This window comes from Varroa destructor, unplaced genomic scaffold, assembly GCF_002443255.2.
Source record: "Varroa destructor unplaced genomic scaffold, Vdes_3.0 BEIS01000004.1, whole genome shotgun sequence".
Lineage (NCBI taxonomy): Eukaryota > Metazoa > Arthropoda > Arachnida > Mesostigmata > Varroidae > Varroa > Varroa destructor.
The window spans coordinates 38,717,515-38,743,808 of NW_019211457.1; the positions used below are offsets into that span (position 1 = coordinate 38,717,515).

A 26,294-nucleotide genomic window follows, 5' to 3' on the forward strand; every position below is an offset into this window, starting at 1 on the left:
TGCGTTCTACTGACGACCATCAAGGAACTGATGATACACTCCATGAGGCAAATCGGACTAGGCAGTTTAACGGAATTTCGTATCACACATACGACAGACTTTGCCTTACGGCGTGCTGTACTGGTTAGCTAGCGCGAAACAATGGTAACATCATTGTAAAAAATGAAGAATGTTCAATTAGAAAGACGCTGGCATCATTGAAATCGCAAAATAATTCTAAGATTTTCAGGTGTGAGAGGCGAGTGTGAAACGATTGTGGTACCTTTGGATCCGCTAAAACGGCTCGATATTTGAAAGGTCCGTTTGCGGGTCTCCAACAGGCGGGTGCGTTTATCGTTTATGATATGGAATCTCGCGGGCAGGAAAGAAACAGTTTCAAAATGTCAAAAAACAGTATTCAAGGAGAAAAGAACCAGAACATTAAAGTTTACGTACGATGCCGGTAAGTGACAGGCGTTTGTAGTATGTGTAGAATAGTGAGCTAAATAAATACAGACACTGTGTTGTCTAAAAGGGCAAACATACTATGGTATTTTAATTCAAGCGTTTACACTACACTATTCATTCGATAATTGGAACTTCACCAGCTCCAACTTATTTAATGATTAGTTGGTTATAAAAAGTAGATTTTATACATTCGACTATGATGCATAGTCCTTGCCCACCGGTGCAACGTAATCCATTACGCAATGATTACTGGCTCTTAAATGTGAGACTGGGTAAACAAAATTTAATATTTAGGGTAGACTAGTAAAAAGAAAACTCAATTTGTATTTGTTTGATGTCCGATTCGAACATATTGCTGTATCATTGTCAGAGCTACAGATAACTAAATTTCGACTTATTGACCAATGCTTGGCGTAATCTTTTGCGCACCTCCTAATTGTTTATAGTAACTTGTGTTTCAATTTAATGCTAGACCGAGAGACGCATCGCAGATATTGTTCCTTTGTAAGGCGTAGTATTATCTCACAAGAATATTGTGTAACGTAAGAAATCTATATTATATCTATCTTTCTTCTACGATTCTGTCTATTGTATAACAAAACACGTCATCGACACGCTCGCCGTGAGAATGATTTATATGGTGGCCTACTCCAGAAGTAGTAGTTCATTGAATGATAGCGTGAACAAGTGGCAACCTGTGGCCAAATACAGCTTTCACTCTGTCACGTATTAGGCTACCGAATATTGGTATATAAAAGCAGACCAGGATAAAAGGAGATAAGGGGTAATTGATCGAAATTATAAGAAGTGTAGAATAATGATAAGAATACATCTGCATGTAGCTGCGTAGTAATGATGTGAGGATATAAAGTAGGATTTGCAAACGGAAGTTGTTAATTTTATAGATAAATTGAGTACGGGTTTTTCGGTTGCGGCTTTGGGTGTTTTTGTCTATTTGCTTGCCTTTTGTAGCCCTGTGAACGATCAGGAACGTAAGGCGCGGAGCCCCATGTGCGTTGATATGCATGAATCGAGGCGTGCTGTTACAGTGAAAAGTCATCATGACAAGACATTCACATTCGATGGGATCTTTGGCAAGGATTCATCGCAGATCGACGTCTACAAAACAGTTGTCCAGCCTCTTATCTCTGAAGTTCTTCAAGGATACAACTGTACTGTTTTCGCGTAAGTCGTCTGGGCAGTATCACTTCTCTCAGCATTTCTGCGCAAACGCCTGTGGTGGCAAACACCTATGTACAAATAGAATTTAAAAAGAAATTTGGGTTACGGTTACATACGATGTAAAACTAAACAAGTTCGTGTCGACCGTTTGCTTTAGGTTCACAGCCTCTACATATGAGCATCTTACGGATTACGTGTTTTTTTATAAGCTAAATATGGTTCTTCGGTATTGACTGATGAATCACGTATACTTTTCAGATACGGCCAAACTGGAACAGGAAAGACCTATACCATGGAGGGAGTACGTTCAGAGCAGCTACTGTCCTGGCAACATGATCCTCATGCCGGAATCGTGCCCAGGTAGTAGTTATTTAACTATTTTTTTTGTTCTAGGAAAACCAGCAGTGTGGCAAATTTGAGCATGTTAAGTGTTGTTATGTTAACTTATGTTGCGAATTTTACCCCACTATGCGAAGTTTTCTTAGTTGCCAAGCAGGCTGTATACAAGCCCATTAGGTAACGAATTGTATATGCTTAACATAAGGGTTTTCTCCGTGGTAGTCAGTTCCAAGTGTTGCACTAATCATGTATATGTAATTACTCTGCAGAGCACTCCATCAGATCTTCTCAGAGGCGGGTGACCCCGGTCTGACAATAATCAAGGTTTCATTCCTTGAGCTATACAACGAGGAGCTATTCGATCTTCTTGGCTCTGGTGACCACAACACAAAGCTAAAGATCTTTGAGGATTCTTCAGCAAAAGGATCGGTTGTCGTACGTGGCCTCGAGGAGGCGATCGTCCGCGATCGGCAGGAAGTATACGCGTTGATGGAACGAGGCGCTTCAAGAAGGCAGGTTGCTGCCACGCTAATGAACGCTTCTTCCTCGAGATCGCATACCATCTTCACAATAACCGTGATTTCAAAAGATACAACGGACAATGGCGAGGGTCTCATGCGCACAGGTAAGCTGAACCTCGTCGATCTTGCTGGTAGCGAGAACATTGGACGATCGGGCGCACAGGACAAACGTGCCCGTGAAGCTGGCAATATCAACCAATCCTTGCTGACTCTGGGACGTGTAATTACCGCGTTGGTGGAAAGGACTCCGCACGTTCCCTACAGGTATACTATTTTAAGGTGTTGAGTACCCCTGAATCGTTGCGAATATAGTAAAAAGATGCACGCACATTCTGTCTACAAGCATTTACTTTTAATCAAACTTAACGTTTGAATATCAAATTAAAAAGACGAAGGCTTTTCTTAGCTATGAAAATCGTCAACTCAGTAGAATACGATGAACCGTGACAGTCCCAAGATTCTCGTTTTTTAATTGATAATTGAAAACATAATGCTGAGCAGACCCAAAATAGCAACTAGCTAGTTCGTCGAAATGAAGCGTTCGGTTAACAGGGGCGTGAATTACAAAATTGATTAAAATATTATTGAAAAGATGAATTTCTTATTATTTTAAAATTTCAGAGAGTCAAAGTTGACACGACTCTTACAAGATTCACTTGGCGGTCGTACAAAGACCTCAATTATAGCAACGGTTTCGCCTGCTCAAGTAAATATTGAAGAGACTCTATCGACGCTGGAATATGCATTTCGTGCGAAGAACATCACAAACCGTCCAGAGGTTAACCAGAAACTCTGCAAGGAAGTTGTACTTAAACATATGACTGATGAATTAGAACAACTTCGTCGAGATCTTATTGCCTGTCGTGAAAAGAACGGATTTTACATAGATGAGACCAACTATCGGTAAGAAAATTTTAGACAATTGATCGGTTACTGTTGTGGTTGTTATTAATGTCTGAAGATAAACGCATGATTTAATATATATGTACCAACTACTAGCCGAAACGTATTATCACCCCGTGCCCATGGCAAAAAGTACTTTTTGCCATGGGGCATTTTATGCCATTTTATAAATAATCCCCCATCTCTCCAGCTCTTGAGGTTTTATGTATATTGTAGCGTGCTTGTGTTGAGCTGGTGTTGTTAGCGAAAGTTTGGCTATTGCTTGATAAATGTTTGTTATTACAGTGAGATGCAGAACAGGCTCGATCTTCAGTCCGAGGAACTCCAGAAAAAAGCGCAGGATGCTATTGAAAGTGCGGAACGTATCGATCTGTTAAAAACGCAGATAAACGAAATCAATTATCTCTTTGAAGAGGCGCAACACAAACTTGAGCAAAAAACTCAAGAGATGCATCGTGTTCAAAGCAGGTGGGAGTGCAGACAATTGTTGTGATTCACTTTGTATTCTCATCTGGTCTATACTTCATATGAATATACATTAATGGTGTACGCTAAGTGGCGACCCGTGTTGGTTAACTGGGTGTAATGGCTACTTACGGAAGACGAACTCTGAAGGCAAACTTAAGCCTAATTTTTTGTTATAAGAACACAAAAGATTCCGAGTATCTTCATGGGCTATCGAAATTGGGTTCTGTAAGGTCGGGTCGCTGACAGCATCGGACACGTACATTCCTTTCTTTGCAGGTTGAAGGAGGTAAACTACAACTATACAGGAGCCAAGGTCCTTGTCAAAGCGCACAAGATTACTGAAGAGAAGCTCCATGAAGACGCGACGAAGATGATGCAGTGTTTAAAGATGGCATCGACCGATGCGAAACTCTTACACGACAAGGTGCAGCGACAAAATGACATTGCTAGACATAACGCCAGTGTTGTGGAAAAACTTATGGGTCAGTAGTAAAAAGACTAATCGGTTCTAGTTGCACAGGTCTATGTGAGATACACGAACTCTGTGATTGTAATTCTACTGGTTTTATTTAGAGACTCTGACTCATCGTTTCGTTTCAAAACAACCGCGTTTATCACTTTATTCTAGATTCTATTTCAAGTACTTCTCATCTTTGTCCACGAATACTTAGTCTTTTGCGATATCCATATCCTCAAAGGTGTTCTTTCGTCGAGTCTGGATTCATCATTGCGCGGTGTGGACAATGCCTTCTCCTCGTTGTCTTCTGTTAGCGATCTAGGAAAAGACGCGATCCAAAGCTTAATGGAGGAGGGACGCCTACTCAGGGAAACCGACTGTGTTGTAGGTCATATAGTGCGCACACAAGAGAAGCGCAGGGCCGAATTTCTAGCAAACTTGATTGAGATTGAGAGGCGTGCGGGTGATATTTCTGCAGCTCTACCGAAGCATAAAGACCAGCTAATTAACAGTGTTGATGAGGCTTATAATAAGATAAAAGAAGCCATTGCCGGACATGTTGTATCGGAGGTCCGAAAAATTCGCAAACAAGCGGAGGACGGGATTGATAATTTGGTAAAAATGTTGAATGATTTGAAATCGTCCGCGGAATTATTGCAGGAAACTGTTGGCAAAGAAATGTTTCAACTGGACACTAGGACTACAGAAATGGCTACGAGGTTAGTAAGATTTAATGATCCAGACCCAGGTCATTGTGCAATAAGAACAATCATTATTGATATTGATTAGTCACTGATTAACTATATTGTGTTCACTGTAACAGTAACTTTGCGCTTATTTATAGTAGTCTGTTTTTCAGTTGTATAGCTTTATTTATTTAATGCGTTGTACTACTAACATTTTACATGTCTTTGATTTGGTATTGTACTCGATTGGTATTTTAGTACTCTAAAAGCTACAGCGAGTTCAAAAAAACTAATAGTCGAGCGTTGTGATCAGATGGAAGAGTTTATCCGTGAAATGGACGCGCTTCGATCGAAAATGGTTTCCGCTGTCGGAGATCTTCGTGCTTTGCCTTTTGTTCAAGATGAGATCAGTGCGACAGCTGAGAATATTTCCAAGGAGGTTTCTCGTAGAACTCAAACTATAACGGGTGCAGTATCTACCTATAAGGATAACGTATCTAAAGAATGCGACAGTGCTGCAAAGAAAACCCTGGCGCTTAAGGACGATGTAAGCAACAAAAGCTTTGCGAATGTTTATATATTATAAATACAACTTAGCATATGCAACTTATATTTGCTTGTACTTCAATGCATTTTAACGGCGCGTACTTTTCAGATGACCGACAGTGAGAATAATTTGGAGAAATCGGCGGTTGACTCTATGAGTCAGCATGGCACTGATTTAAACATGTGCACTAAGCAAATGTGTCTAGCTTTCAGCAAGACCATCGAGGTAAGAATATATCGTTAGTTATACAATATCTAACTATTTTTCAATGCTACAGCTCTCGTTATTCCATGGTGGTCAATGGAGGAAACGATGTCAAGTATTTTAGTAAGCTAGACAGAGGAGAACAGCGATATCAAAGCTGGAACATAGTACTGAATAGATGAAATCGAAAAACAAATGATTTTACTTTATGGCGCAGATTGCGTATATATGCCCGATAACGAACTTGAGACAGCAACGGTCTTGATCCGGCTTTTCGCTGCTTGAGACACCGTTTAAAACAAAAAAAAAAAGACCCCTGTTAATATATTCGGACATGTTTTTAACGTCGCAGGGTGTTGACGACATTAAGAAAATGGTGGTCTCCGAATCGAAGAAGGTCCATGCCTCGGTCCCATCTGAGCGACGAAGTGTAGTGGCTTTGTGCGAAAAGGTAGCCGACACAGCGAGTCAGGTTAAGACAACTGAGAAGAAACTCCGCGAACTTAAGGAGGAAGCTCTTAAGTCGCTTCGAGAGAATGTAAAGGTAAAGAAATTGACGGTAGACTTCGACAATCGTCCCCTTTCTAGATTCCTTCTAAAAGGACTATTTAAAGATCTGCCAGGAAGCATGAGTGTTATCTTGGTAATAGATATTACATCACTGATAGGCAAACCGGTATGATTTTTCAATTTCATCGTAGATTCAGTCTGATACGATCTTTTCGTCCACTTTTAGGCCACTACCTATAACACACCTGACAAATTGTTTTCGTCGATTGGATTATTTGACTTTACTTTATTTGATTTTACATTACTGCCAGACATATTTCTCGGATTGTCTCACAGATGTGCAAGCCAACCGGGTTGACACCGATGAAGCGAGTTTATGATGCGCCTCGAAAAATAGCGAGCACTCAGCCAGCAGATATACTTTTAAACAGGCTACAAGCACGGTATGAACAAGCATCGCCCGAAGAACGTTGTCAGCTGGACGAAGGGCACAGTCTCCTGTTGGATATTTCCGCCTCTCCCGAAATGCTCGCCCTCACAGATGACAGTTTCATAGAAATCGACGAGCAGGTATGATTTATGATCTCAGTGCTAATCCAATAATAGCTCATATGAATTATTACTATTCTAAATACAAAGAACTATTACACTATTTCTATTACATCTTAATGTACATCCATATGGCTAACCTAGTCATTACGGGGTAGATTCGAAATCGGTTCTATTGAGGACGCTTAAATATTTAAGATCAAAAACTATTCTAAAAGCGCAAGCACATTATTATAAGGGACTATTTTTGTAGCGGATAATCATGAATTCTGCGAGTAAGTAACCAAGGTAGTTGATGACATTGTTTCGTGGTAAAACAGATGGTGTACTTTAGTAAGGTTGTTCTGATAAGACTACAGTAAGTGAAAGTAAACTACTCGATGTAAAACCGCTCCTCCCGTAAGTTTCCGCAGGGCGCAACCGCAGTGGTAGATGTCAACACGAAATACATAACATATTTGGTCCGTATCTCTTGTGTCTTCGTTTTTGGTCCCAGAACAAAGAAAACCATGTCGGGTTCGAATAAAGGATCTAATCGGGAGTGGCCTAATAGCTGGCATAGCTAAGACGAAGCGATTCGGTTCGTCGGGATTTATCGGTTGTAAATATAATGTACTATACCATTGCACGATCGAACTAATTATATTATCTTGGTTTTTCTGTAAATTTTCGTGTACTTATTTCAATTTCGGTTCTTGTGTTGTGCTTTCATTAGATATAACATTCAAAACAGGATATAAACAATACTGTACCTTCTGAGTTCAGAGCTACGAATAATCTTGATAATAATAATAATAATCGTAACCATGTTGATTGAAATAATATCCGAACACAAAAGAAAAAAAAACTATTTTCTCATGAGGCCAACAAAATAAACTAGCTTCAACTTATCGACGAGATATTTAACAAAAGATTTTATCTATTACATATAAATGCAAATAAATGTGTGTTTTAAGAAACTTATCTATTTTACCGTGCTTTTTCTATAACTTTGCTACGATTGTATTGACCGTATGACTCAATTAGTACAGTTAAATAATTAGATACGTGTGATCCTTTTTGTGACTGGTGATGTATTATGATATCTTTAACTAATTATCTCCGATTATTCAACTTTTAATCTGTCTGCTCCCATTAGTTATTTAGCTTGTACTAGCGATCGAGTTTTCTTTCCCATGTCTGGATTATTTTAGAGTCACAGGCTTATATCGCATATATGAAATTCTTTCTATTATGCAGTTTTTAGCTGTTTATTTAATGAAAAAAAAGTTCTTGGAATCATCTATTTCGTGTAGTATGATATTAGCATAAGTATCGCGGCGTTTTACTTTCCGTTCAAATGTGTGATAAAAGTTTCTTGTAAATTGGTATAGCCTTTGCTCCAAGCAAAACAAGCCTCCAGATTCCGAATTGTTTGTTAAATAAGCTTCATTTCCTTAATTAATCAGCATCCCAATTCAAGATTTTCGACTACCGGAGCTTCACCGTAATAGACGATGCTAGCAGAATAAGTCCGTCAAATTTTAAAAAGAATTACCCGAAAGAACCGAAAAAAGTTCAGGAGCATCTCTAGAGTTCTCAGCATCGACCCAAAATAGCCTGGGCCTAAACAATTATTTTTTCAGCTATCGTGATACAACTAAAATGTTCGTGATTGTGTAGCGGTAACGTTTTTGTTTATTAAAGTTGAAGACATACAGGTGCTTTAGGTAGAGGCTTTTCGATTACTGAAAGGAACCAGCCGTTTGAGGCCGTCCTTTAGGATAGCATCGGATGTAAAGCTTGAAACGCCTATTTAATGCAACAATTAGATCCGTACCAATGCCTACATCCTAGCGCACAGTTGTCGATACTTGTAAATCGCTAAACGCAGATGTTTAATATAACACAGCTTTTGAGGTACAACTAATATATGTATATACTCGTTGTCCTCAAAAGCTGTGTTAGAAACTGAACACCTTATGTAATCTAACATATAATATCAAACAAAAATAACTTTATCTTCGCTCACCCTGTATTTATTATTCATTACTGGTTGAAATTCTTAGTAATTTTCGGGTGTTGCGACGCTACAGTATATTTTTGACCGTTTGAGTTTGAGTGCTCGAACCTTTGTTCGTCTTTAACACAGGTTTAAAAAGTAGCTTGAGTGCATAATCGACCACCCGTACCTAGCCTAAATTTTTCTCTAGATAAATCTGCGAACTTAACGATAAACACAAACTATTAACTGTACTCGGTGACCGTTTGCTTCACATTTTTTTCGGAGATAACTCATGCTCATTTATAATATATAAATCAATAACAAAATCGTAAGATATGCTTGAAGGTCACTGTTGTGGGTCTGCAAGTAGATTGTAAGAAGTCTATTATTAAAATCAGAGCATTTCCTGCCTCGTATTATAAATGCACTTGATCATTGAATTTTATCGAAAATGTTTGCTAAAGCCGGTAAATACCAATAGTGAATGTATTTCTTGCATTGGAAATTCTTTCTAAATCCCGCGCATTTGAATGGTCACTGGTGCTGTTTAACCTTAATCTGATATTTCGCCGATTAAGAACATGTTGGCTGTATTCTCTAATGCTTTGAGGTATAAATTATAGCCAACAGAGTGAAGAGTTGTAGCGTGGTGGCGGAATCTCGTAATTGGGCGTTGGCCTCGTTCCTTTGAGCGAGCGATTTACCCTCGCTACTGTCTCGAATAGTGTTTTCTTCTCGCTTCACGGCTGTAGTAGTAGTCGGCCTGAGGGCGAGGAGGAAGTTTAATGTTACTTGGAACATCTTCTATGGGCTTTAAAATCGAATTATATTGAAATGCTTTAAAAGTAGAGAATCGTCATGGACGTGTAGTAGAAAACGCTAGTTTGAGAAAACCAACTCAGATTTGCTTAATTCTAAGTAGATATCCAGATGAGTTACACTGTAAATACTCGATATGTAATGTTGCGTACCCAAGCTAATACGTAATATCTAAGATATCAATTAGAATATGATATTCTAACTAACATGTAGAAGATGAAAGCAATTTATATATCAAAACCTGTGCAGCAAGGTATTCTTTCGTGGGAACGCCCGATATGACACGATAAGAAACTGTGAGCAAATAAAGAATTGCTTGAAACAAGGTTTATCCGCTTTCTAAACATAATGCATTTGCAGCAGCGGTAACTTACTGACGTGCTTGGGCGGGGTAATAAAAAACAAAAGCTTATATATCTATCTAGATGCTGGTACGTAGGCATCGAATTAGTTACGATAAACGACTCCGTGTGATTTTGGTGAGAGGCCTAGTCTAACTGAAGTTAATAAATGAATTCATCATAAACGTCGAAATATAGCGCCTTTTCAAATTGAGTCCAAAAATTTGAACTGCCAATTGCGGTTTGAGTGACCCATGGAACCAATCTCAAATAATGGCTGTACGTCATGGACCTTATATACGTGCACTTGTGGATGGTTTTAGTTCGAGCTAGAAATGTCGTGGGCCCATTTCGATTCTAGATATTCCTTCGCGTAATATGGGCCATTACGATGACGATAGAGCTGATATGAATCAGCCTTTAAGAATTTCGTGTGTTCCCAATGCGTTTGCCGGTTGGTGAGTATTGCACATACAGAATAGGATCCTGTAATCCGTTATATATATATATATATAACGGATTCGGACTTCGTCTATACTACTGGAGCCCAGGACAAAATTGCAACCGTTTCTTGAGGCAAACGATGATTCTATTCATTATAAGCCTTTCCACCAAATCTAATCTATCAACATAGCTATCGATTCCGAATTCAAAAGCGATTACGAATTATTTATAAGAGACGAAAAATGTATTACAATTGAATCCGGCAGAAGTTGAAATTTAGCAGCTTTTAAAATTGGCGCCAGTAGCAGACGCAATTTATCTGGTAAATAACCCAATTTTTTGAGAGCGTGTAAACGAAGACCGGTTAAGTTCACTCCAGGGGAAATGAGAAAATATAGTTCAGTTTCTGGAGAAGTTCTTGTTCACCCTTGCCGTTGAAGTCAAAAAAGCGCTATGGAAATTCATCAAGATTGGTAAAAAACATTAATCTAGGAAGCCTTACACGAAAGCACAGTATATGCAAACATTTCTAAAACGAAGATTAGAGAGTCAAAGACCGACGAGGAATTGATTAGGTCTAGGAACCCGAAGAATAAAAATGCATGGTCGCAATCGAAAACGCCTCCTGCGAAAGCACAGACGGAAGTCTAATGGCTCTGTAGGCTACAACTGACATTTCACAGGTAACATGTTGTATGGTTATAAACCAAATACTAAAAATACAGAAACTAAGGAAAAAATTGCTTTCCCATAAATTGACTCGTAGCCCGTTGAAAATTTATGTACTTGACCTGCGACTGACGGAACTTACGCATACGGTCGCATAGAGGAAAGTCAGGGTAGACACTAGCGACATTTTAGTGACAATGTCGAGTCGATTCGGACGTATATGATAGTAGTTCTTGTAATCAGGACCATCTGCTACAATGGGACACCATCCAAAAATTAATGAATGCAGCTCACTATTTCGAAAGCTTTAAAAAACTTATGGTGTATTAGAACGGCAATCGAAAACAGGTCGTCTGATTATTTGATGACAACGCTTAACATTATCATCATACACGCATTCGTTTCTGGGCCGACCAAAGCAGTATCCATCGCTGGCGTGAACTGGCTCCCTTTAAAATCGATACGAACTCTATACCCTAGAAAGACTAATTGGTTGACAAGCATATCCTACTATCGATTTACTTTAAAAAAAGTTGTAGATAGAGAAGTTACATAGATAAGAAGAGGAATAGTAGGTATACGGTCGTCCAGAAGTTGCAGGAGCGCTGAGACATGTGTGGAAAAATTCACAAAGAGTACGTCTACCACATATGAAAAACATTGTCGTTCTAGAATTCAAAATCTCTTTAATTTCAAAGCGTGCCGAATTCGTTTGTAACAGCCAACAATAATTAGTATTTATGTGCATGTTTGCGGCAGACAGCTTCTGGTTTGTAAGCCCATACCATCTTGGAGTAAACGATCTAGCTACTCGGAAAATTTTTATTCACCATAAAGAGTGCAATAAGCGCATTGTGTAATTGAAAGCCGTCCTCAAACGTAATAAACCGTCGTGTTAAAATCAATATAATAAAACAACGGACATATATTGAGATAGGTGCTGAGTATTTAGATTGTATGCCTTGTAGAATAAGCTAGGTGTTCTAAAAAATAGCTATCTAAACAGGCTTTTACACGAAAGCGAGAGAACATTTAGAAATAAACAGGTATTAAAAATATTGAAAAATGAGATGCAAGAAACGAACGTAGATGTATGGCTTGCAAGAGCGAACAAACAGATTTTGATGCGTACGCTCTTATCGTCGTCGCAGAGACGACGTTAATCCTCGAATTCGCTACGTTGCTAGCTTCAGGATACGTAACGTTGATACAGGCCGTCGTCGTTGCTTTGTCTTCTCCCGGAGCCACAACGACATTTGTCTGTTCTGTATTCTTCACGCTACCGTTGAAGTGATATTGAATCAAGAAAAAATTGTCTTGGTTGAGATTTTGTTCGAGTCAAACATAGAAGCAGAAGGACAGAAATAATCAGATTTTGCAGTTTACAGATCGGCGGATGCAAATTCGATGTACCTATGTATCCGTAGTGCTTTATTATTAGATTGCCTTCCAGTCTTGCTGAATAAGAAACCGTGTTTATACTAACATAGCATATCCATGGTTTCCTGTGCTACGATTTCGTTTACTGACCAATTTAATACAACCAAAGAAAAGTGTGTAACAATGACGGTAGCAACAATAATATTTTTGTTAGGAGATTTTGCTAACCAACATATTTATTTGTAGCGTACTGTCCATATATTGAAATATGGGTCGAAACGGTCGTTGTCGACGGTGTTATTCTCTCAAAAGAACGATCAACAGGTGACAATCTTAGCGTCTTGAAGTTAGCAATTTTCGCTGTCTTACTACCTCTGTCTGTAGAGATTCGTGCTCAATGCTGGCAACACTCGATGGACGCGTACAGACAAGTTCAAAAGTAGCCGGTAAAAAGACAGGAAATCGATGAACACAATCGAGCAAAGACCTTGATCAAGTTTATCAAATATTGCCGCAACTAATATTATTCTGTTGTAAATCTGTCGAGTGCTTAAATCTCTTAGAATTTTTATTTCACTTTTCGCTTGGTATCTAGTGCACCGGTGGTATTCTTGTCCGGATATGAAACCTAAAATTTAATAGAAATAAAATAGGAATATGTACTGGGAAATATGTGATCTTTACACTTGATTACTGACGGCATCGTTTCGTCTGGTCAAGCTGAACAAGTAATACTGATTGATATTCCTTGTGACAGCTGCCCATACGAGAGCAATTCGTCTGCCAATGAATCTAGTGGTCTGTACTTTTTTTATGGCCGCTGATAGTATCTGTGCCCATGCAAGATTCGCTTTCGGCCCGCGTACGTGAGGTTAGCTGAATTGCGTACTCGTACTGCAGAGGTCGTTCCAATGTCAACCGATGGCTGAGTCGAGGTCGGCTTAACATTTATCAATGATATCGCAAAACTCAAGGATCACCCACGTAGAAGCGATAGGGTTCAATAAAGAAAGTTTATTCTTAGCCACAAAGCGGTATTCTTCTTACAGCTCAAAATTGAACCATCGCTTAAATCTCAAAGAGGAAAAGAACGTCTGGTCTCTCTCTCTCTCGTTCGATATCAGTGGTAAAATTAATAAACGAACTGATAAATTATCATTAATCACGTTTAATTTAATGAATCTATTAAACATTTCTCATTATAGGATTAAGCAATCTAATTTTAAAACATCAGATGGATTACAGTTCACAGTTATTTCACTTTATATGTTCAGTAATCTTTTTATTTGATTTGAGTAATTTGAGATTAGAAAAAAAAAAAAGCAGACACTCTTTTGCATGTCCTCAGTCTCTCTATCAATTATATAACGTCTCTTTTGTGATAAATATTATCTGCCAGATCTCTTTACCACGATTTTGAATTTTTACCTGTAAAATAAATAGCGGGAGCCTACAACTCTTTTGAGGATGTCATTTGAAGATCGACCTTGTATATTTAAGCTTCCTCCCTTCAGAGGAAATATCACGCACTGAGTGTATCGCTAGTGCTTGTGATTACGTTGTATTTCACAAAACAGGACTAAAATATAGTTCTTCGCGAAAATGGTCCTCACCTTTATATTTTTAATAACGAGTGATTCTTATTCTACTGCAAGATAACAGATGTTTACCAGATAGCTCTACTAAAAAACACATTTACATTCTTACACACTTCAACGGAATCTACGAAGTATGTAGCTTATTTACGTCGTACTAGCGTGGTTCGGCAAGCGTCTTCCAGCGTCACTGCGACTGACCGTCTCGCTCTCTCTATTAGCCGATTTAACGTCGCTATCCAGCCTCTGCCGACTCATTGCTGTCTAGCTAGAACATTGGCTGGAGTCTGCTATTGCTATTAACGGTATAACGAAGGGCTAAATGATCAAAAGTCGTATGTAACGATCGCAACTGTTTGCGAACAGCCGAATAAGTTAGAGGCACGTAGTGACGAACATGGTATCGGGTGTAAGGTGGCCTTCAGACTGAACTACCCATCATCAACTGGTCGCCGCTATTATCCCCCGCGACTAAATGAGCTGTGTAACGAAGAGATGGCGCATGTCAAACAGTGCGAATGTTAGAACAGCGCTATTTGAATGGGGGCGAAAAGGCAGGCTAAGAAGCTTTTCTCGACCCCCCGCTCAGCTTCAATTTTCCGGGATATGTATTTTGTCTGCGGCTTGTCGCGCCGTTGGTGGGTGGGCGTGTCGTCACGGCTACGTAATGAGCCAGTCAACGCGGAAACAGCACACATAAACCTTTACGCACAAAGCAAAGCTGTTTGTTCGTTTTGAGACCGCCAGGCAAAATAAGAATCCGATGCTATGGATAAATAAATATTAATTTTAAACCGTCTATGTACAGACACAGAATTTGAGTAGATGGACGACAGAATGAAATACGGAAAGTCGTTTAGGTCGGATCGCTTCTTCATTGAACAATGACGGATATTTTTTTAAGAAGATCTGAACGTTCTGTCGAAATGATGCGAGACAATAGTCAAGTTCGTATCTATGTGATTTCGGCTTTCACAATAAATCGACTGCATTTGCTCATAGATCAAGAATGGCCACCGAAGTAAAGAGTAGTAATTCTCAAACTTTCGTCTGATAGTTATATTAAAGATAGCCCATCAGCGTGTGATGGTTTGTGTTACTTTTGCGATATGAAAGTTGGAGTCGGCGAGGCTCTAAAAATGGCTAAATATTATTGTTTATATGCATATATTGTTATAGTTGATACTCTGGTGGCAAAGCTAATAACGGATTCATCTATACAATTTAACATGTTTCCCTTGTGCCGACCAGATCGGAGCGCGCTTCCCTCACAACATACATATTCATCGCCTTTATCTATGCACTTTAAAAGTCTCAACAAAAGACTGCTTTTTAGATTCTCCGGTCTCCCTATTCAATGTAGAAGAAAGGACACTGACCTGTTAATAATAAAAGGCTCCCAAAGACGACACCTTTCGGTTTTTTCCAAAGAGGCCACGGTTACGTTACCTGGCTGAAGGTAGACGATCTTAGGGGAGTCAGGTGTGTAAAGCGGCCAGTCTTCAGATTTACCGGGAACTTTCGGCGTACTGAAAAAATTTGTATAAAAATAAAAAAAAAAGATAGGAATTGTATATCCGTTGTTTAGTATAGTAATACTGACTTTTTCGTCTCCATAATATCGAAAATACGCAGAGTACGTATGGATAAATATCTAAAAGTAAGTCGTTAGGAAGTCAAATCAAGTATTATATATATTATAAGTGTTATATAAGGGTAATAGTCTGACAGTGCAGATTAGCTCTTTCGAAAGAACTGATAATACGCTTGGCAAGCACGCAGTGCTGAAGCCATTTAAGCGTACTTGGGCTTCAAGAGATATTTTTAAAAGATTCCTAAACCGTTCTAGAAGAAAGCCCGATTATACCAAGTGGATCAAGCTTAGGTTGTTTAGTTAACTTATGTAGGGTATCATATGTTGAGTGTTTTCTGTCGAACGCGTCAATTTTGCCTTATCTATTAACGGAAAGTGATTCCGAGTAGCTGGATGGCCAGGTTTTTGGTAGCGCTAGTTTCTGCTGAACAATTACAAGACAGAAGTATTTCAAAAGATCGGTTCACTTTGACGAAGTTCTAGCCTTTTCACATTTAATGATGTTTACGTTGATAACCTTATTGTTATAGAGAAATGTTACTACTCTATCTCATCTACTGTGTAGATTCTCATATCCGTCTATCGGCACGAATGAAATCGTCTATATATATATATATATATATATATAGTTATGGTTGATCACTACCGGTTCATTTTTGCCCATGAATACGGACGAACTAAGTCCAACATCACCGGTTAAGATTTATATGGAGCTCACACAATAGCGATATTTTGAAGAAGAGCATGAACCTGAAGAGCAGAGAATCTCACATGCCTGCTTCTACTTTTATATGCAATGTTGATGGTTTTTCGTTTAATGGTCGGTAATATTCATTCTATTATTATTATCCATATTAAGGCTACCTTTATATGGTAATAGTAATGCGCTGTAAGCCGTAAAGTAGGCCGTAAAGGCTTGGTGAACTATCGCGGAGAAAAATTCGCATTCGTATTTCACCTTCGATCTGCAACTCCCCACTTAATTAAATATTAGTACTCACTGGAGGAAAAAATTTTTGAAATTAATTGAAAAAAACGTACTATAGACAGGAAAGAACCGGACTGGCAGGACTTATTGCGTTAGATCATTACGGTGCCCGTGATTTAGTTTGCTTTCAAAGTTTGTCCCTTCAGCTCTGATAACTTGCGCCAGCTCTGTGGTTTGGCCTTACCCAGATCGAACAAACTGGCCGAGTGATATCAGCAACTTCTTGTCTACATCATTGTCCAAATGAAGCTCGTCGAGAGCCGAACGCTTAGCAAAAAATACTTCCGATCCCTGCGTCGTAGACAGCACGTCCGAGAACAATTTGATGGGGCAAAAGAAATAGGCGTCGGTAAAGGCTTCTCGGCATACGTCCATTGTCGATGAAAACACGAGCTGGTATTCCCCTAAAACTTTGACCGTAATGCCGAAGGGAATATTCAACGATGTTCGTAAAAAGTTCTTGAATACGTGCTTGCAATCTGACGTTGTATCAACTGAACCTGGCTGTAAGCGCAGCAGTTGATTGAAGGTTGGCTGAGACTCGTCATCCTTCATGAGGACCAGCAGGCTGAAGGGATTTGCGAAGTGCTGGTGGGAACCTTGGAAAGGTTCCGCCGGAATAAGCGAATCTCCAACGACAGGCTGAAACGATTCGAGCTCAAAAGCTTGCGAACCTGAAAAATGGAGTCAAGCAAAAGAGCTTATCATTATTTATTATTAGTAACCTCGATGAAGCAAACGAAGACGCACAGATAAGATCACTACAGCAGAGTCGTTCGAAACAAGGATACCGAAAAAGGCGCAATCAAATTTTACCAAATTTTTCGAATAAATGATTGGCGTAACAAATGCACCTATGGTCACTTTATAGCATCAGTAGTTTTAGTTAGAAAAATATTTACTGTTATAGGTGCGGTAAGAACATAAAACCTGAACATCGTTCGATTCTGTCAAAAAAGGTGCACAACCGAGTCACGGTAACAATGAAGTAAATCGATCGTCATTTTGAAAATAAATCATGATTTTCAACTTACTTAATTAATGAAGCAACATATTCCATTGACAAAGTTTTCTAACTAAATATTGTCGACCTAGGGCTGATTACAGGCATTTAAGAAGGACGTGGCTTGTTAGCATGTTGCTATCCGCGACGAAGCGAATCCAACGCGCAGGAAGTAGTGGGCAAAGATCAAGATATGTTTACAGATTTCAGACGGAAGCCTACTTTGACTCTTACTATCTTTAGGTAAGGGAAGATTGGCAACAGTGGAAACAGAAAGGTAGAATATGCGACGCCTCGAAAGGAGTGAACATAATTGTCCGTTGATAATTCGACTTTTCGAAGATACCGCCGTACTACCGCTGGCCATATAAATATTTCCTTTGTAAATATGGTTTGCGCAATCGCACAGTAGGCTAAGACGTCGCCATAAACGAGTACCACTTCAATAGACCTTCAATAGACTTCGACACAGTTAGCAGTAAATGTCTAAACGGCAATCATCCGTTACTCGTTATTCGTTGCTTGTTTGCCAATTGTATACGATCTAGCTCTCGTTCGTTTGCGTTGGCGAGATCAATCGAATTTTAAAAGGACTTACAATTGGAATGAGATTTCTTCTGGGTCTAGTTATTCAAGTATGTAGCTACTGTTGGGCGCTTTTTTAAATCCAAATCACGGCGTATTTGTGGGTTTAAGCCAAATTGAATAACCATTAAATTGAATAAAAATTGTCGGCTTTTCCTCCACATTCTGTCAGTGTAGTAGCTGTCTGAAATTTGTTTTTCTTGAAAGGTTTTAGGCTTGAGCCCGTACTGCCAAAAAGTACAAATATATGCTCCCCTAGGCGTAGGATCGTTATTAAGTTAAACTGTAGCCTGGTATTCAGTTGAAATTAGATTGTTAGTGGCCGACAAGCGTTTTTATGAAGTTTGTGCCGTTCGAGCACAGGCTGTGGTGATTAGATGAATGTAACCCCTGAAACAATGATATATGAACGAAAAATGTAACCTGAACACTCTCTGAGCGCCTTTTTTTGTTATATAAGAGAAAGGTAAACTTCGTATAATAATGTGTAGATCAGCTGTTGGCTGATAAGCACCGAAACAACCGTCGTGTGACTGATTTACAGTTGAATATTAGGTAAAAATCTACGCCTTCCTCAAGCGTCGGATATGGGTAAAGTGGTTTTGATGGCCCCTTGTCTAAGTTGGCTAAGCCGAACTTTCAATTCAGAAAGATCTCAACTATGGAGAAAGTATGGTGGGTCGTCGGTTCACAGCTACCGTTCATTCGATTTATAAGTATTCATCAGTTTGAGAGTTACCTCACTCTTATTAAACTTGAAAATTTAATTAACTTTTTTTGTGATTTACGATTCTACTAATTAATATCATTAGGCGTTTTGTTGCGATATGTATTTCTGAATAGTTCAAACGAAATCTATGGCTGAATAAATTCTCAGTTTTTAATTCAGACGTATAGCTGAAGGATACTACTGCTAGCCGTACAATACAAATTGTAGATGAGATCAAGCAATATATTTGTGTTACCACATTGAAGCGCGTACTTCTATTGCGATTGAGGTCAGCGGTTAAAGATTGCGTAGTGAACAAATAGGTTACCTACAGGTCGCCCTGCTGCTTCTGCAACTAGAAACGCTAGTTCACCGAATAGTTCAGCCCTACACAACGCCAAAGGCCAATATTTGTTTAGTAGAAATTTATATATATATATATATATATATATATACACAGAGATTTAGTTTGGCGTTCTAAAGCCATAAGCAGGTGACATGGGGTTGCGAGTTGTACATCGTTACGTGAAGGCTAATGATGCGTGGCTCGAGCTTCACGGCATCAATTTGCATTAGCGTACCGCATGCGCGAAGGCACACACCACGCGGTGTCGCACACACATGATACAGTATATTGTGTTTGAGCCGCGAATCGAAATTATGGAGATAATTTGTATGAGAGAGTGAGCATATTCGACCCGCGATTCTTATATTTCAACTTTTTAACTCGAGTAATTTGGACAAAGTGAGTGTAATGTTTTCTGGGAGCTGTAAGGACTACGCGAAATAGCCTATTCGACAGAACCTTGTTGTAGGGATAGACGTTAACCAACAAACCGATTGATATCAAGTTAGCGGTCTGACAGACAAGAAAAGCTTAAACGTACTCACCAATAATAACTTCCGGGTGAACCACTTTCAGGCAGCGAATCGCACGTTTCCTTTGCGCTTCCCACGGCATCGAATAATTATAACAACCAGCGTTGACCAACAAACGCATTGTGACGGCTTCGGAGTTCTTTCTAAATGAGTTGCAACTCGTATGAATGCTTCCGCTCTCAAAAATCACCTTCTGCAAAAGGTCGGCCGTAATAGGAGAAGTCATGAGGATGGCTGCCACGGCTGCCCCTTCGCCCCGGCCCCACAATGTGATATCTTCAGGATTACCGCCAAACAGTCTTGAGTTGAGTTTCATCCAGCGAAGAGCTTCGAGAATGTCGTATAGACCCACATTGCCAGGGGCTTCGGGGCTGCCTGAAAACAGAAATCCTAATGCTCCCACGCGGTAGTTGATCGATACAAATACCACATTGCTACTGGCAGCAAATTCAGCACCATCCGGTGTAATGGTTTGTTCGTAGCTTGGTACATAAACTACAATTGAGAGATTCATCCTGCGAGCACTCCTCAACTGAAACGGTTCATCGGACGAGCTGGGTATCCACATATTGAGATACAGGCAGTCTTCACTCATTTCGACCTCAGTCTGACTCGGCCTCATACACAAAGGCGGAGATTTTGTTGCATTGAACGTGCCCGGCATCGGCATGAGCGGAATGGGCTTCATAAAACGTCGCTGACCCGTTGGCGGTTCAGCGTATGGCACACCCTGATACGAGTGTATCGTCTTTCCATTGATGATTTCCTCAGTACCGAGTATTTGACCGGTTACGGTGACCAAAGTTGGTTGACGAGCTAGTGCCCTCTCGGCCAAAGCTATCGCTGCCAATATCGTTAGTAACGACTGAGTCATCGTTGCCTTCAGACACTGTTACAAATACTAGAGAAAACTGTTCAGTCCTCTCTCGTTGATGACAACGATGAGGACATCGGGTCGATCACCATTGTCATTCGTGAAAAGCTTAAGTGCATCATCCATCAAAGATGACACAGGAAATTCATTCTCATATAATCACACCCTTTGAGCATGCACTCTAGCACATTCCTCTAAAGCCGTTCCTGTTTGATAAACTGTCGCTCTACACAGAAATATGCCACAATAACGAAGTCAAACAAACTCAGGAGATCGTTCCACCATCTACACCAACCACCAGATTTCTATACACATCCAATCATCTACATTTGTTACACGGCAGTGTAAACGAATGTAAAAGCACACGCGTAAGTTCACATTGTCGAGAATTGTACTTCGGCCCACGAACTATAAATGTCGATTATAGCAACATAAGGTGCTTGCTGAGCCTCTGTTTCTTCTGTATGCATACGCTTCTTCCGGCTAGCTTCTCTGTGTCATTTAAAATCAAACGGTTGTGTTCACACACGAGCCGGCCTCTCTTGTAACATTGTTACAATAACATACACCTGTCAATGCTAAAGACTTATTTGCCTGTCTGCTTGCTTTTTCAGGTACCAAAACTGGTGCCTTCTATCTATGGTCGGTTGATAACGGGAACGGCGGCTGCGAATGCACTTGCGCCGGCGGTAACGGCTATAGTGTAGCGAAATCCCAGGGAAGTTGGAGGTAGTAGCAACTGCTGTTGTTGTTGTTGTTATGGATTTGCTCTTCTTCGTTTTGGCAGAGTCGTCAGCATAACCAGCGTGATGACGACTATACGGTCGGACTGGCTGGGGGCGCCGGGTAGGCGGGGAAAGCGGGAGAGCTAAGCTACCTATTAGTCTAGAAGAATATAGAGTCAATGAAATAGCAGAAGACAGATTTAGCGCTGGTAACACAGCCGAACCGGTACAGCATCGCTCTGCTTGATTTTCTATTCCATTGAGTTTCGTTTACTATGACGATACAGAGGGTGTAGCAGGAGAGAATCACCGATACTGGCTCTGCAGCCGCAGTGATTAAAACAGCCACGGCAAGAACGATAAGTTCCCGCCAGCACGATAGTCGCGAACGACGATTTAACAACTGGCAGCTTTAATAGTTGAATCCTTATCTACATGATGTGCTTGTCGGCGAAGCAGTTGTTTAGCGGAGCATCCGGAACGCAGCGATCTGCTTCATTGGGGTGTCGCGCGGCGTACGCGTACTAAGCCGCCAACTTGCTTGATTACCAGTTTACTTGGCATGAGCCCCCGCTTTCCAGGGATGCCTCCAAGACAACGTTTGCCAGTGACAGTAGCATTAACAGCAGAGTCAGCAGATCAGCGACTGATGCCACGAGCTACAAAAAACCAATATCAACTACGCTGCTGGGGCGATAATACTTGTTGTCAGGGATGATGATGCTTTACCCTTACCAACATTAACGGCGCAGTCTGAAGACGCTCAAGGGCGCATTGTGGAAGAGTATTGACGTAAAGCGTGCGTGAGGGTAAATTAAATAATAATAATAATAATAATAATATATAGAAAAGGCCTGTGACTGACTGAAAGCTGCATTGAATAAAAGGAAGATAGCTATTACCGGTATAGTAGTGGCCTCCGCTGATTTGCCGACCATCGTTTTCGCTACCAAGAGACCGTATAGGCAGCGACATAGAGCGACCATTGAAAGCTGGCTAATTCGACCTACGCCCACAGGCGGTGCCGAAATATTCATCACGAACCTCCCTGCCCCTTACCTTCGTCTGTTTCAATTACCTCAACGTGCTCACTGTACAATGATCGTACCAATGGCTACATAACGCAATGGCGTCAAAAATGGTTTATCGTTAGTAATTCTTTCGGCAAAAACGAGAAGCTACTAACGATGGATAGTGTTAACGCCACCATCGATGTTGATCCGGAGTCAGAAAAAGTATAGCCAACTGAGCGAAGGAACAACATACAACGTCTGGCATAAAAGGGAAATATATTTCCATAAGATGCTACATAAACATAGTTAGTTTATAGTAGCGAATTGGCATTGTGCATTTTGTTTTTTATTTGTTCCATATGACCATTCGAGTGAGCGTGTACTGCATGATAGCCAAATAGATCTAGATTCTTAAACTATTGCCACACAAGTGTAAAATAACTGAGAGATCCGTGTGATATCAGCTGGCCGTAACAATGATCGGAACAGCTGGCTACGCTCGTTGTTTGTGATGCGTTGTGCGTCTGCTCACTACGACGAATACGTGTATGCGGGTAACCGTAAGGGCGATACAGAATGACTGGCGGGTTTTAAAGATCTATGTGTGAACTTGTCATTATGGCTATGCAGATGTGCGATTGAAGATAAATGAAAAGCGCGGCAAACAAATGCGTAAAGGGTACCTACCACCCAATCAACAATGTCATTTTGCGACCGTCGATTGATCACTACTGCGAAGATCAGTGGTGCTACTGCTACTAAGCTACGACTGACAGGTGGGCAAACGCTGGCGTTTGAATTGTATAAGCCAGGGTTAGTTACGGTGTTGGTCGAACTGTCGATCATGACGCTCAAGTCAACGTTTGCGTAAGAGAGTTACGAAATCATGTAATAATATTTGTCGTACAGCTAGAAGAAATGATACTGTTATTGCCTAGCATAAACGGGTAGCTTGTGTGTGCTTTTTCGTTTGTCTACACAAATGGTTAACAGGTAGATTTTATCTGTCTTTTTTCGTTCATACTTGCTTTGTTACAGTAACATGCTCATCTGCATCATTTTTGTATGCAACGGGGCATCACTTCGCTGCCGACGTGGTACGTACCTTCCTCTGATAAAGGCAGCGATTTGCTGACTGAGAACGCGGCTCAAATCGGCTTGCATTTGTTCCTCGTAGCCGTTAACTGTTAGAGACTGCCAATCTAAAAGCAACGGAAGCTCGCTGAAGGGCATGGTATGCGGATAGTCCAATTCAAAGACACGCACTGGAGTGCCTTCTGTTAGCATTGCGGCTAAGATTCTATCTGGACAGCGATAGAGGAGATCCTGATTCATCTCGATTACTAATTCAACGACCCCCTTCGTGACGTTCTGCTGGAGGTCGGCTGGAGCTGATGGCGCGTATGTCCTAAAGATTCTCCTGTTGTCCACCGACGCAATAGTAAAACCAAATTCACGTTCGATGGTTTCTTTCAATGTGACTAATTTCTTGTCGTTAGGCTCTTTCGATGACAGAAAGCTGACGATGTTTGGCAGAATTTTCGACCCACTCCGCGCATAAGAGCCTAACAGGATTGATTTATCCTTCATTGTGTGGTTTTTGAAGCATTCCGGTAGTTCTATTCCAGCCCTTGATATTGGTCCAAATTTTAACTCTGACCCGATTCTCGATGATTCCTTAGCTTTCAGACAAGCAAGGGATTCTGCTACATCACTGTAGTGGCAATTCATTTCATTAAGGTACAGTTTGAAGGTGCCATCGAATAGGAATCTATTTAACATGAGCGGATTACCCGAGAGAAGAACAACCTTCTGAAATAGCTCTGAGACCGTTGGATCCAGTAGATGCAATCCGGCGGTCGCTCCGGAGAAACCGTATCCTCCAATAGTTATCATATCTTTCCTTCCACCGAATGCCTCGATGTTATCGTATATCCATCTGAGTGAGAGTGCCTGATCCTGAAGCCCGAGTTCTCCGTAAACGTCTTCCACAGATACGTTGAGGAAGCCTAAAGGACCTACTCGATATGAGACTGAAAACACCACGATATTTTCAGTCGACGAAAACATTGCAAAATCAGTGTTGGTTGACGCTTTTTCCCCTAGCAGGCCATCGCCAATAAACCAAATAAGTGAATTTAGATCGCTACTTCGAGTTGGGGTCCAAATATTCAGATAAAGACAATCTTCACTGGCAGAATCGGCAGAGCTTCGTAAACAAGGTGCTTGTTTTTTTGTCGCTATTTTCAAGCCTGACCAAGACTTTACCTCCTTAGCTCGGCTAAACCTCATTGGCTTTTCAGCGTATGCCACACCTAGGTAGATATCAACAAAAGCTTTCCCAGTAGAGACTTGCATGCCAGCTAGGTTTCCCTGCGTAACTCTCACCTTTGGCATCGCGGGAATAGTAGTCGACTTCGGCGTGGTCATTGATGCCGGCGAAGCTTTGTCGTTAATGGGAGAAGACGACAAAGGCTTTTCAGAAATCGTTCTCTCATTGCCTCCAAAGGAATCCATTATCGAAGTTGATATATCATTGGATAAAGCCGGTTGATCATTCTGTATTGGTGCTTCCGTCGACGATTCAGTAGGTATCGAAAATGCAGATTTTGTTGCATTGTCTGCAAGTACTGACGATGGCACTATTGTAAATACTGAAGACTCTGGAAGCCCTTCGTTTTTAGTAGAATGAATTTGTGGCAATTTGTCTGTTTCGTTCTCCGTTGTGGAACTGCGATTAACGGCCGAGTCTGGAGAGACAAGTGTATCGATTTTGCGCTGTGGATCAGAGTTAGGATCCGGAGCTGGTTCTGCGAAAGTCTCCGGACTGATCTCAGAAGCAGGATTGGGACTGGGTTCCGGCACTGGATTTGCGAAAGCCTCAGAGCTGGAGTCAGAAATGATATCAGCTAAGTCTTCAGAGTTTGACTCGGCTACTGACCGTTCAGAAGTTTGTGGCCTGGTATCGGGACCAGCAGAAACTATCTGGTTTCGTCCTGGCATAGGACTTGCTGAAGGTTCTGGATCAACAGGGTTAGCGCCACGTTCTGGATTGAGGTCACGAGCTGCTTCCGAAGGGGAATCGGGACTAAGCTCTGAGGTCGCGTCAACAGATAGTTCTACGCTATGTTTTTGAGAGACGTGCGTAGAGAGCTCTGAATCGGGTTCTGGGGTTGGATCAACAAAAGACTCTGTATTTGACTCAGGAGAAGGACCAGTAACTGAAACCGATATTTCATCTGTATCTGAAAAAGGATTCAGCAACGTTTCAGTTAGCTTAGATAAATCTGAACCTTGCTTACTAAATGTAGCTTCTGATATCATTCCAGATTGGATTGCTTTTTGGGAGTGCATATTATCAGAAATTGACCGATACCCCAAATTTGTCTTCTGTACGTTTGCCATCGCCCGACGTCACCTCGATCAATGGAGTAGACGCAGGCATTGTAACATTAAGCTTGGCTACTATTACTTCAAACGATTTTGGAGCGATGTCAACCGAAAGCTTAGAAGCTGGCAACATACCGATACTCGACCCTATAACGCTCTCCGTTGGTGCTGTTGTTACAGACAGGGCTTCATTCGCTGCTACCGTTGCGCTAGGTACAAAAGCGTCGCTCCTTTGAGGACTTTCCGAGATCTTTGCTGCGTCACAGAGCAGAACAGTTACGACAATACACTGTGTTAACACCAGCTTCCAGCACATGAAAAGAAAAATGAGGTACATCTTTCCTCCCTTATAGTCGCTTCTGTTCTAATACACTTCACGCCTGTCTTGCTTTGGCTTTCAGTAGAAAATAAAATACACCGGCGCGCACACAACGCTCGGCACTCTAACAAGTCATCAGTACAAAGCTAGCCCTACAAATGGTTGAGATC

The 26,294-nt window shown here is 40.8% G+C and overlaps 2 protein-coding genes across 2 annotated transcripts; one reads left to right on the top strand and one right to left on the bottom strand.

Moving 5' to 3' along the window:
* Positions 1 to 288: 288 nt before the first annotated feature.
* LOC111248567 (kinesin-like protein KIF11) lies at positions 289 to 7,776 on the top strand. Its single transcript, XM_022801080.2, has 13 exons — positions 289 to 442; positions 1,420 to 1,632; positions 1,888 to 1,989; positions 2,238 to 2,753; positions 3,111 to 3,392; positions 3,678 to 3,860; positions 4,137 to 4,342; positions 4,559 to 5,036; positions 5,262 to 5,550; positions 5,659 to 5,775; positions 6,107 to 6,298; positions 6,601 to 6,834; positions 7,310 to 7,776. The coding sequence occupies exons 1-13, from the start codon at positions 345 to 347 to the stop codon at positions 7,337 to 7,339; spliced, it is 2,940 nt and encodes a 979-aa protein (XP_022656815.1). The 5' UTR covers positions 289 to 344; the 3' UTR covers positions 7,340 to 7,776.
* Positions 7,777 to 8,212: 436 nt separating this feature from the next.
* LOC111248568 (uncharacterized) lies at positions 8,213 to 26,142 on the bottom strand. The gene is made up of 7 exons (XM_022801084.2): positions 25,941 to 26,142; positions 23,521 to 25,660; positions 19,816 to 20,696; positions 16,812 to 17,301; positions 15,425 to 15,574; positions 12,203 to 12,349; positions 8,213 to 9,560 (listed from the first exon to the last, which is right to left on the bottom strand). Exons 1-7 carry the CDS (start codon positions 26,140 to 26,142, stop codon positions 9,395 to 9,397), a joined length of 4,176 nt encoding a protein of 1,391 aa, XP_022656819.2. The 3' UTR covers positions 8,213 to 9,394.
* Between the last annotated feature and the right edge of the window lie 152 nt (positions 26,143 to 26,294).

What these genes read in the sequence shown, in the direction of transcription:
- LOC111248568 (XM_022801084.2), bottom strand. Translation starts at nt 26,142, where the DNA reads ATGTACCTCATTTTTCTTTTCATGTGCTGGAAGCTGGTGTTAACACAG. An exon ending in GCTGCCTTTATCAGAGGAAG is followed by an intron (nt 20,697 to 23,520) that starts GTACGTACCACG and finishes CTAGTATTTGTA; the next exon opens with ACAGTGTCTGAAGGCAACGA. An exon ending in TCACCCGGAAGTTATTATTG is followed by an intron (nt 17,302 to 19,815) that starts GTGAGTACGTTT and finishes TCCATTTTTCAG; the next exon opens with GTTCGCAAGCTTTTGAGCTC.
- LOC111248567 (XM_022801080.2), top strand. Translation starts at nt 345, where the DNA reads ATGGAATCTCGCGGGCAGGAAAGAAACAGTTTCAAAATGTCAAAAAAC. An exon ending in TACAACTGTACTGTTTTCGC is followed by an intron (nt 1,633 to 1,887) that starts GTAAGTCGTCTG and finishes TATACTTTTCAG; the next exon opens with ATACGGCCAAACTGGAACAG. An exon ending in CATGCCGGAATCGTGCCCAG is followed by an intron (nt 1,990 to 2,237) that starts GTAGTAGTTATT and finishes ATTACTCTGCAG; the next exon opens with AGCACTCCATCAGATCTTCT.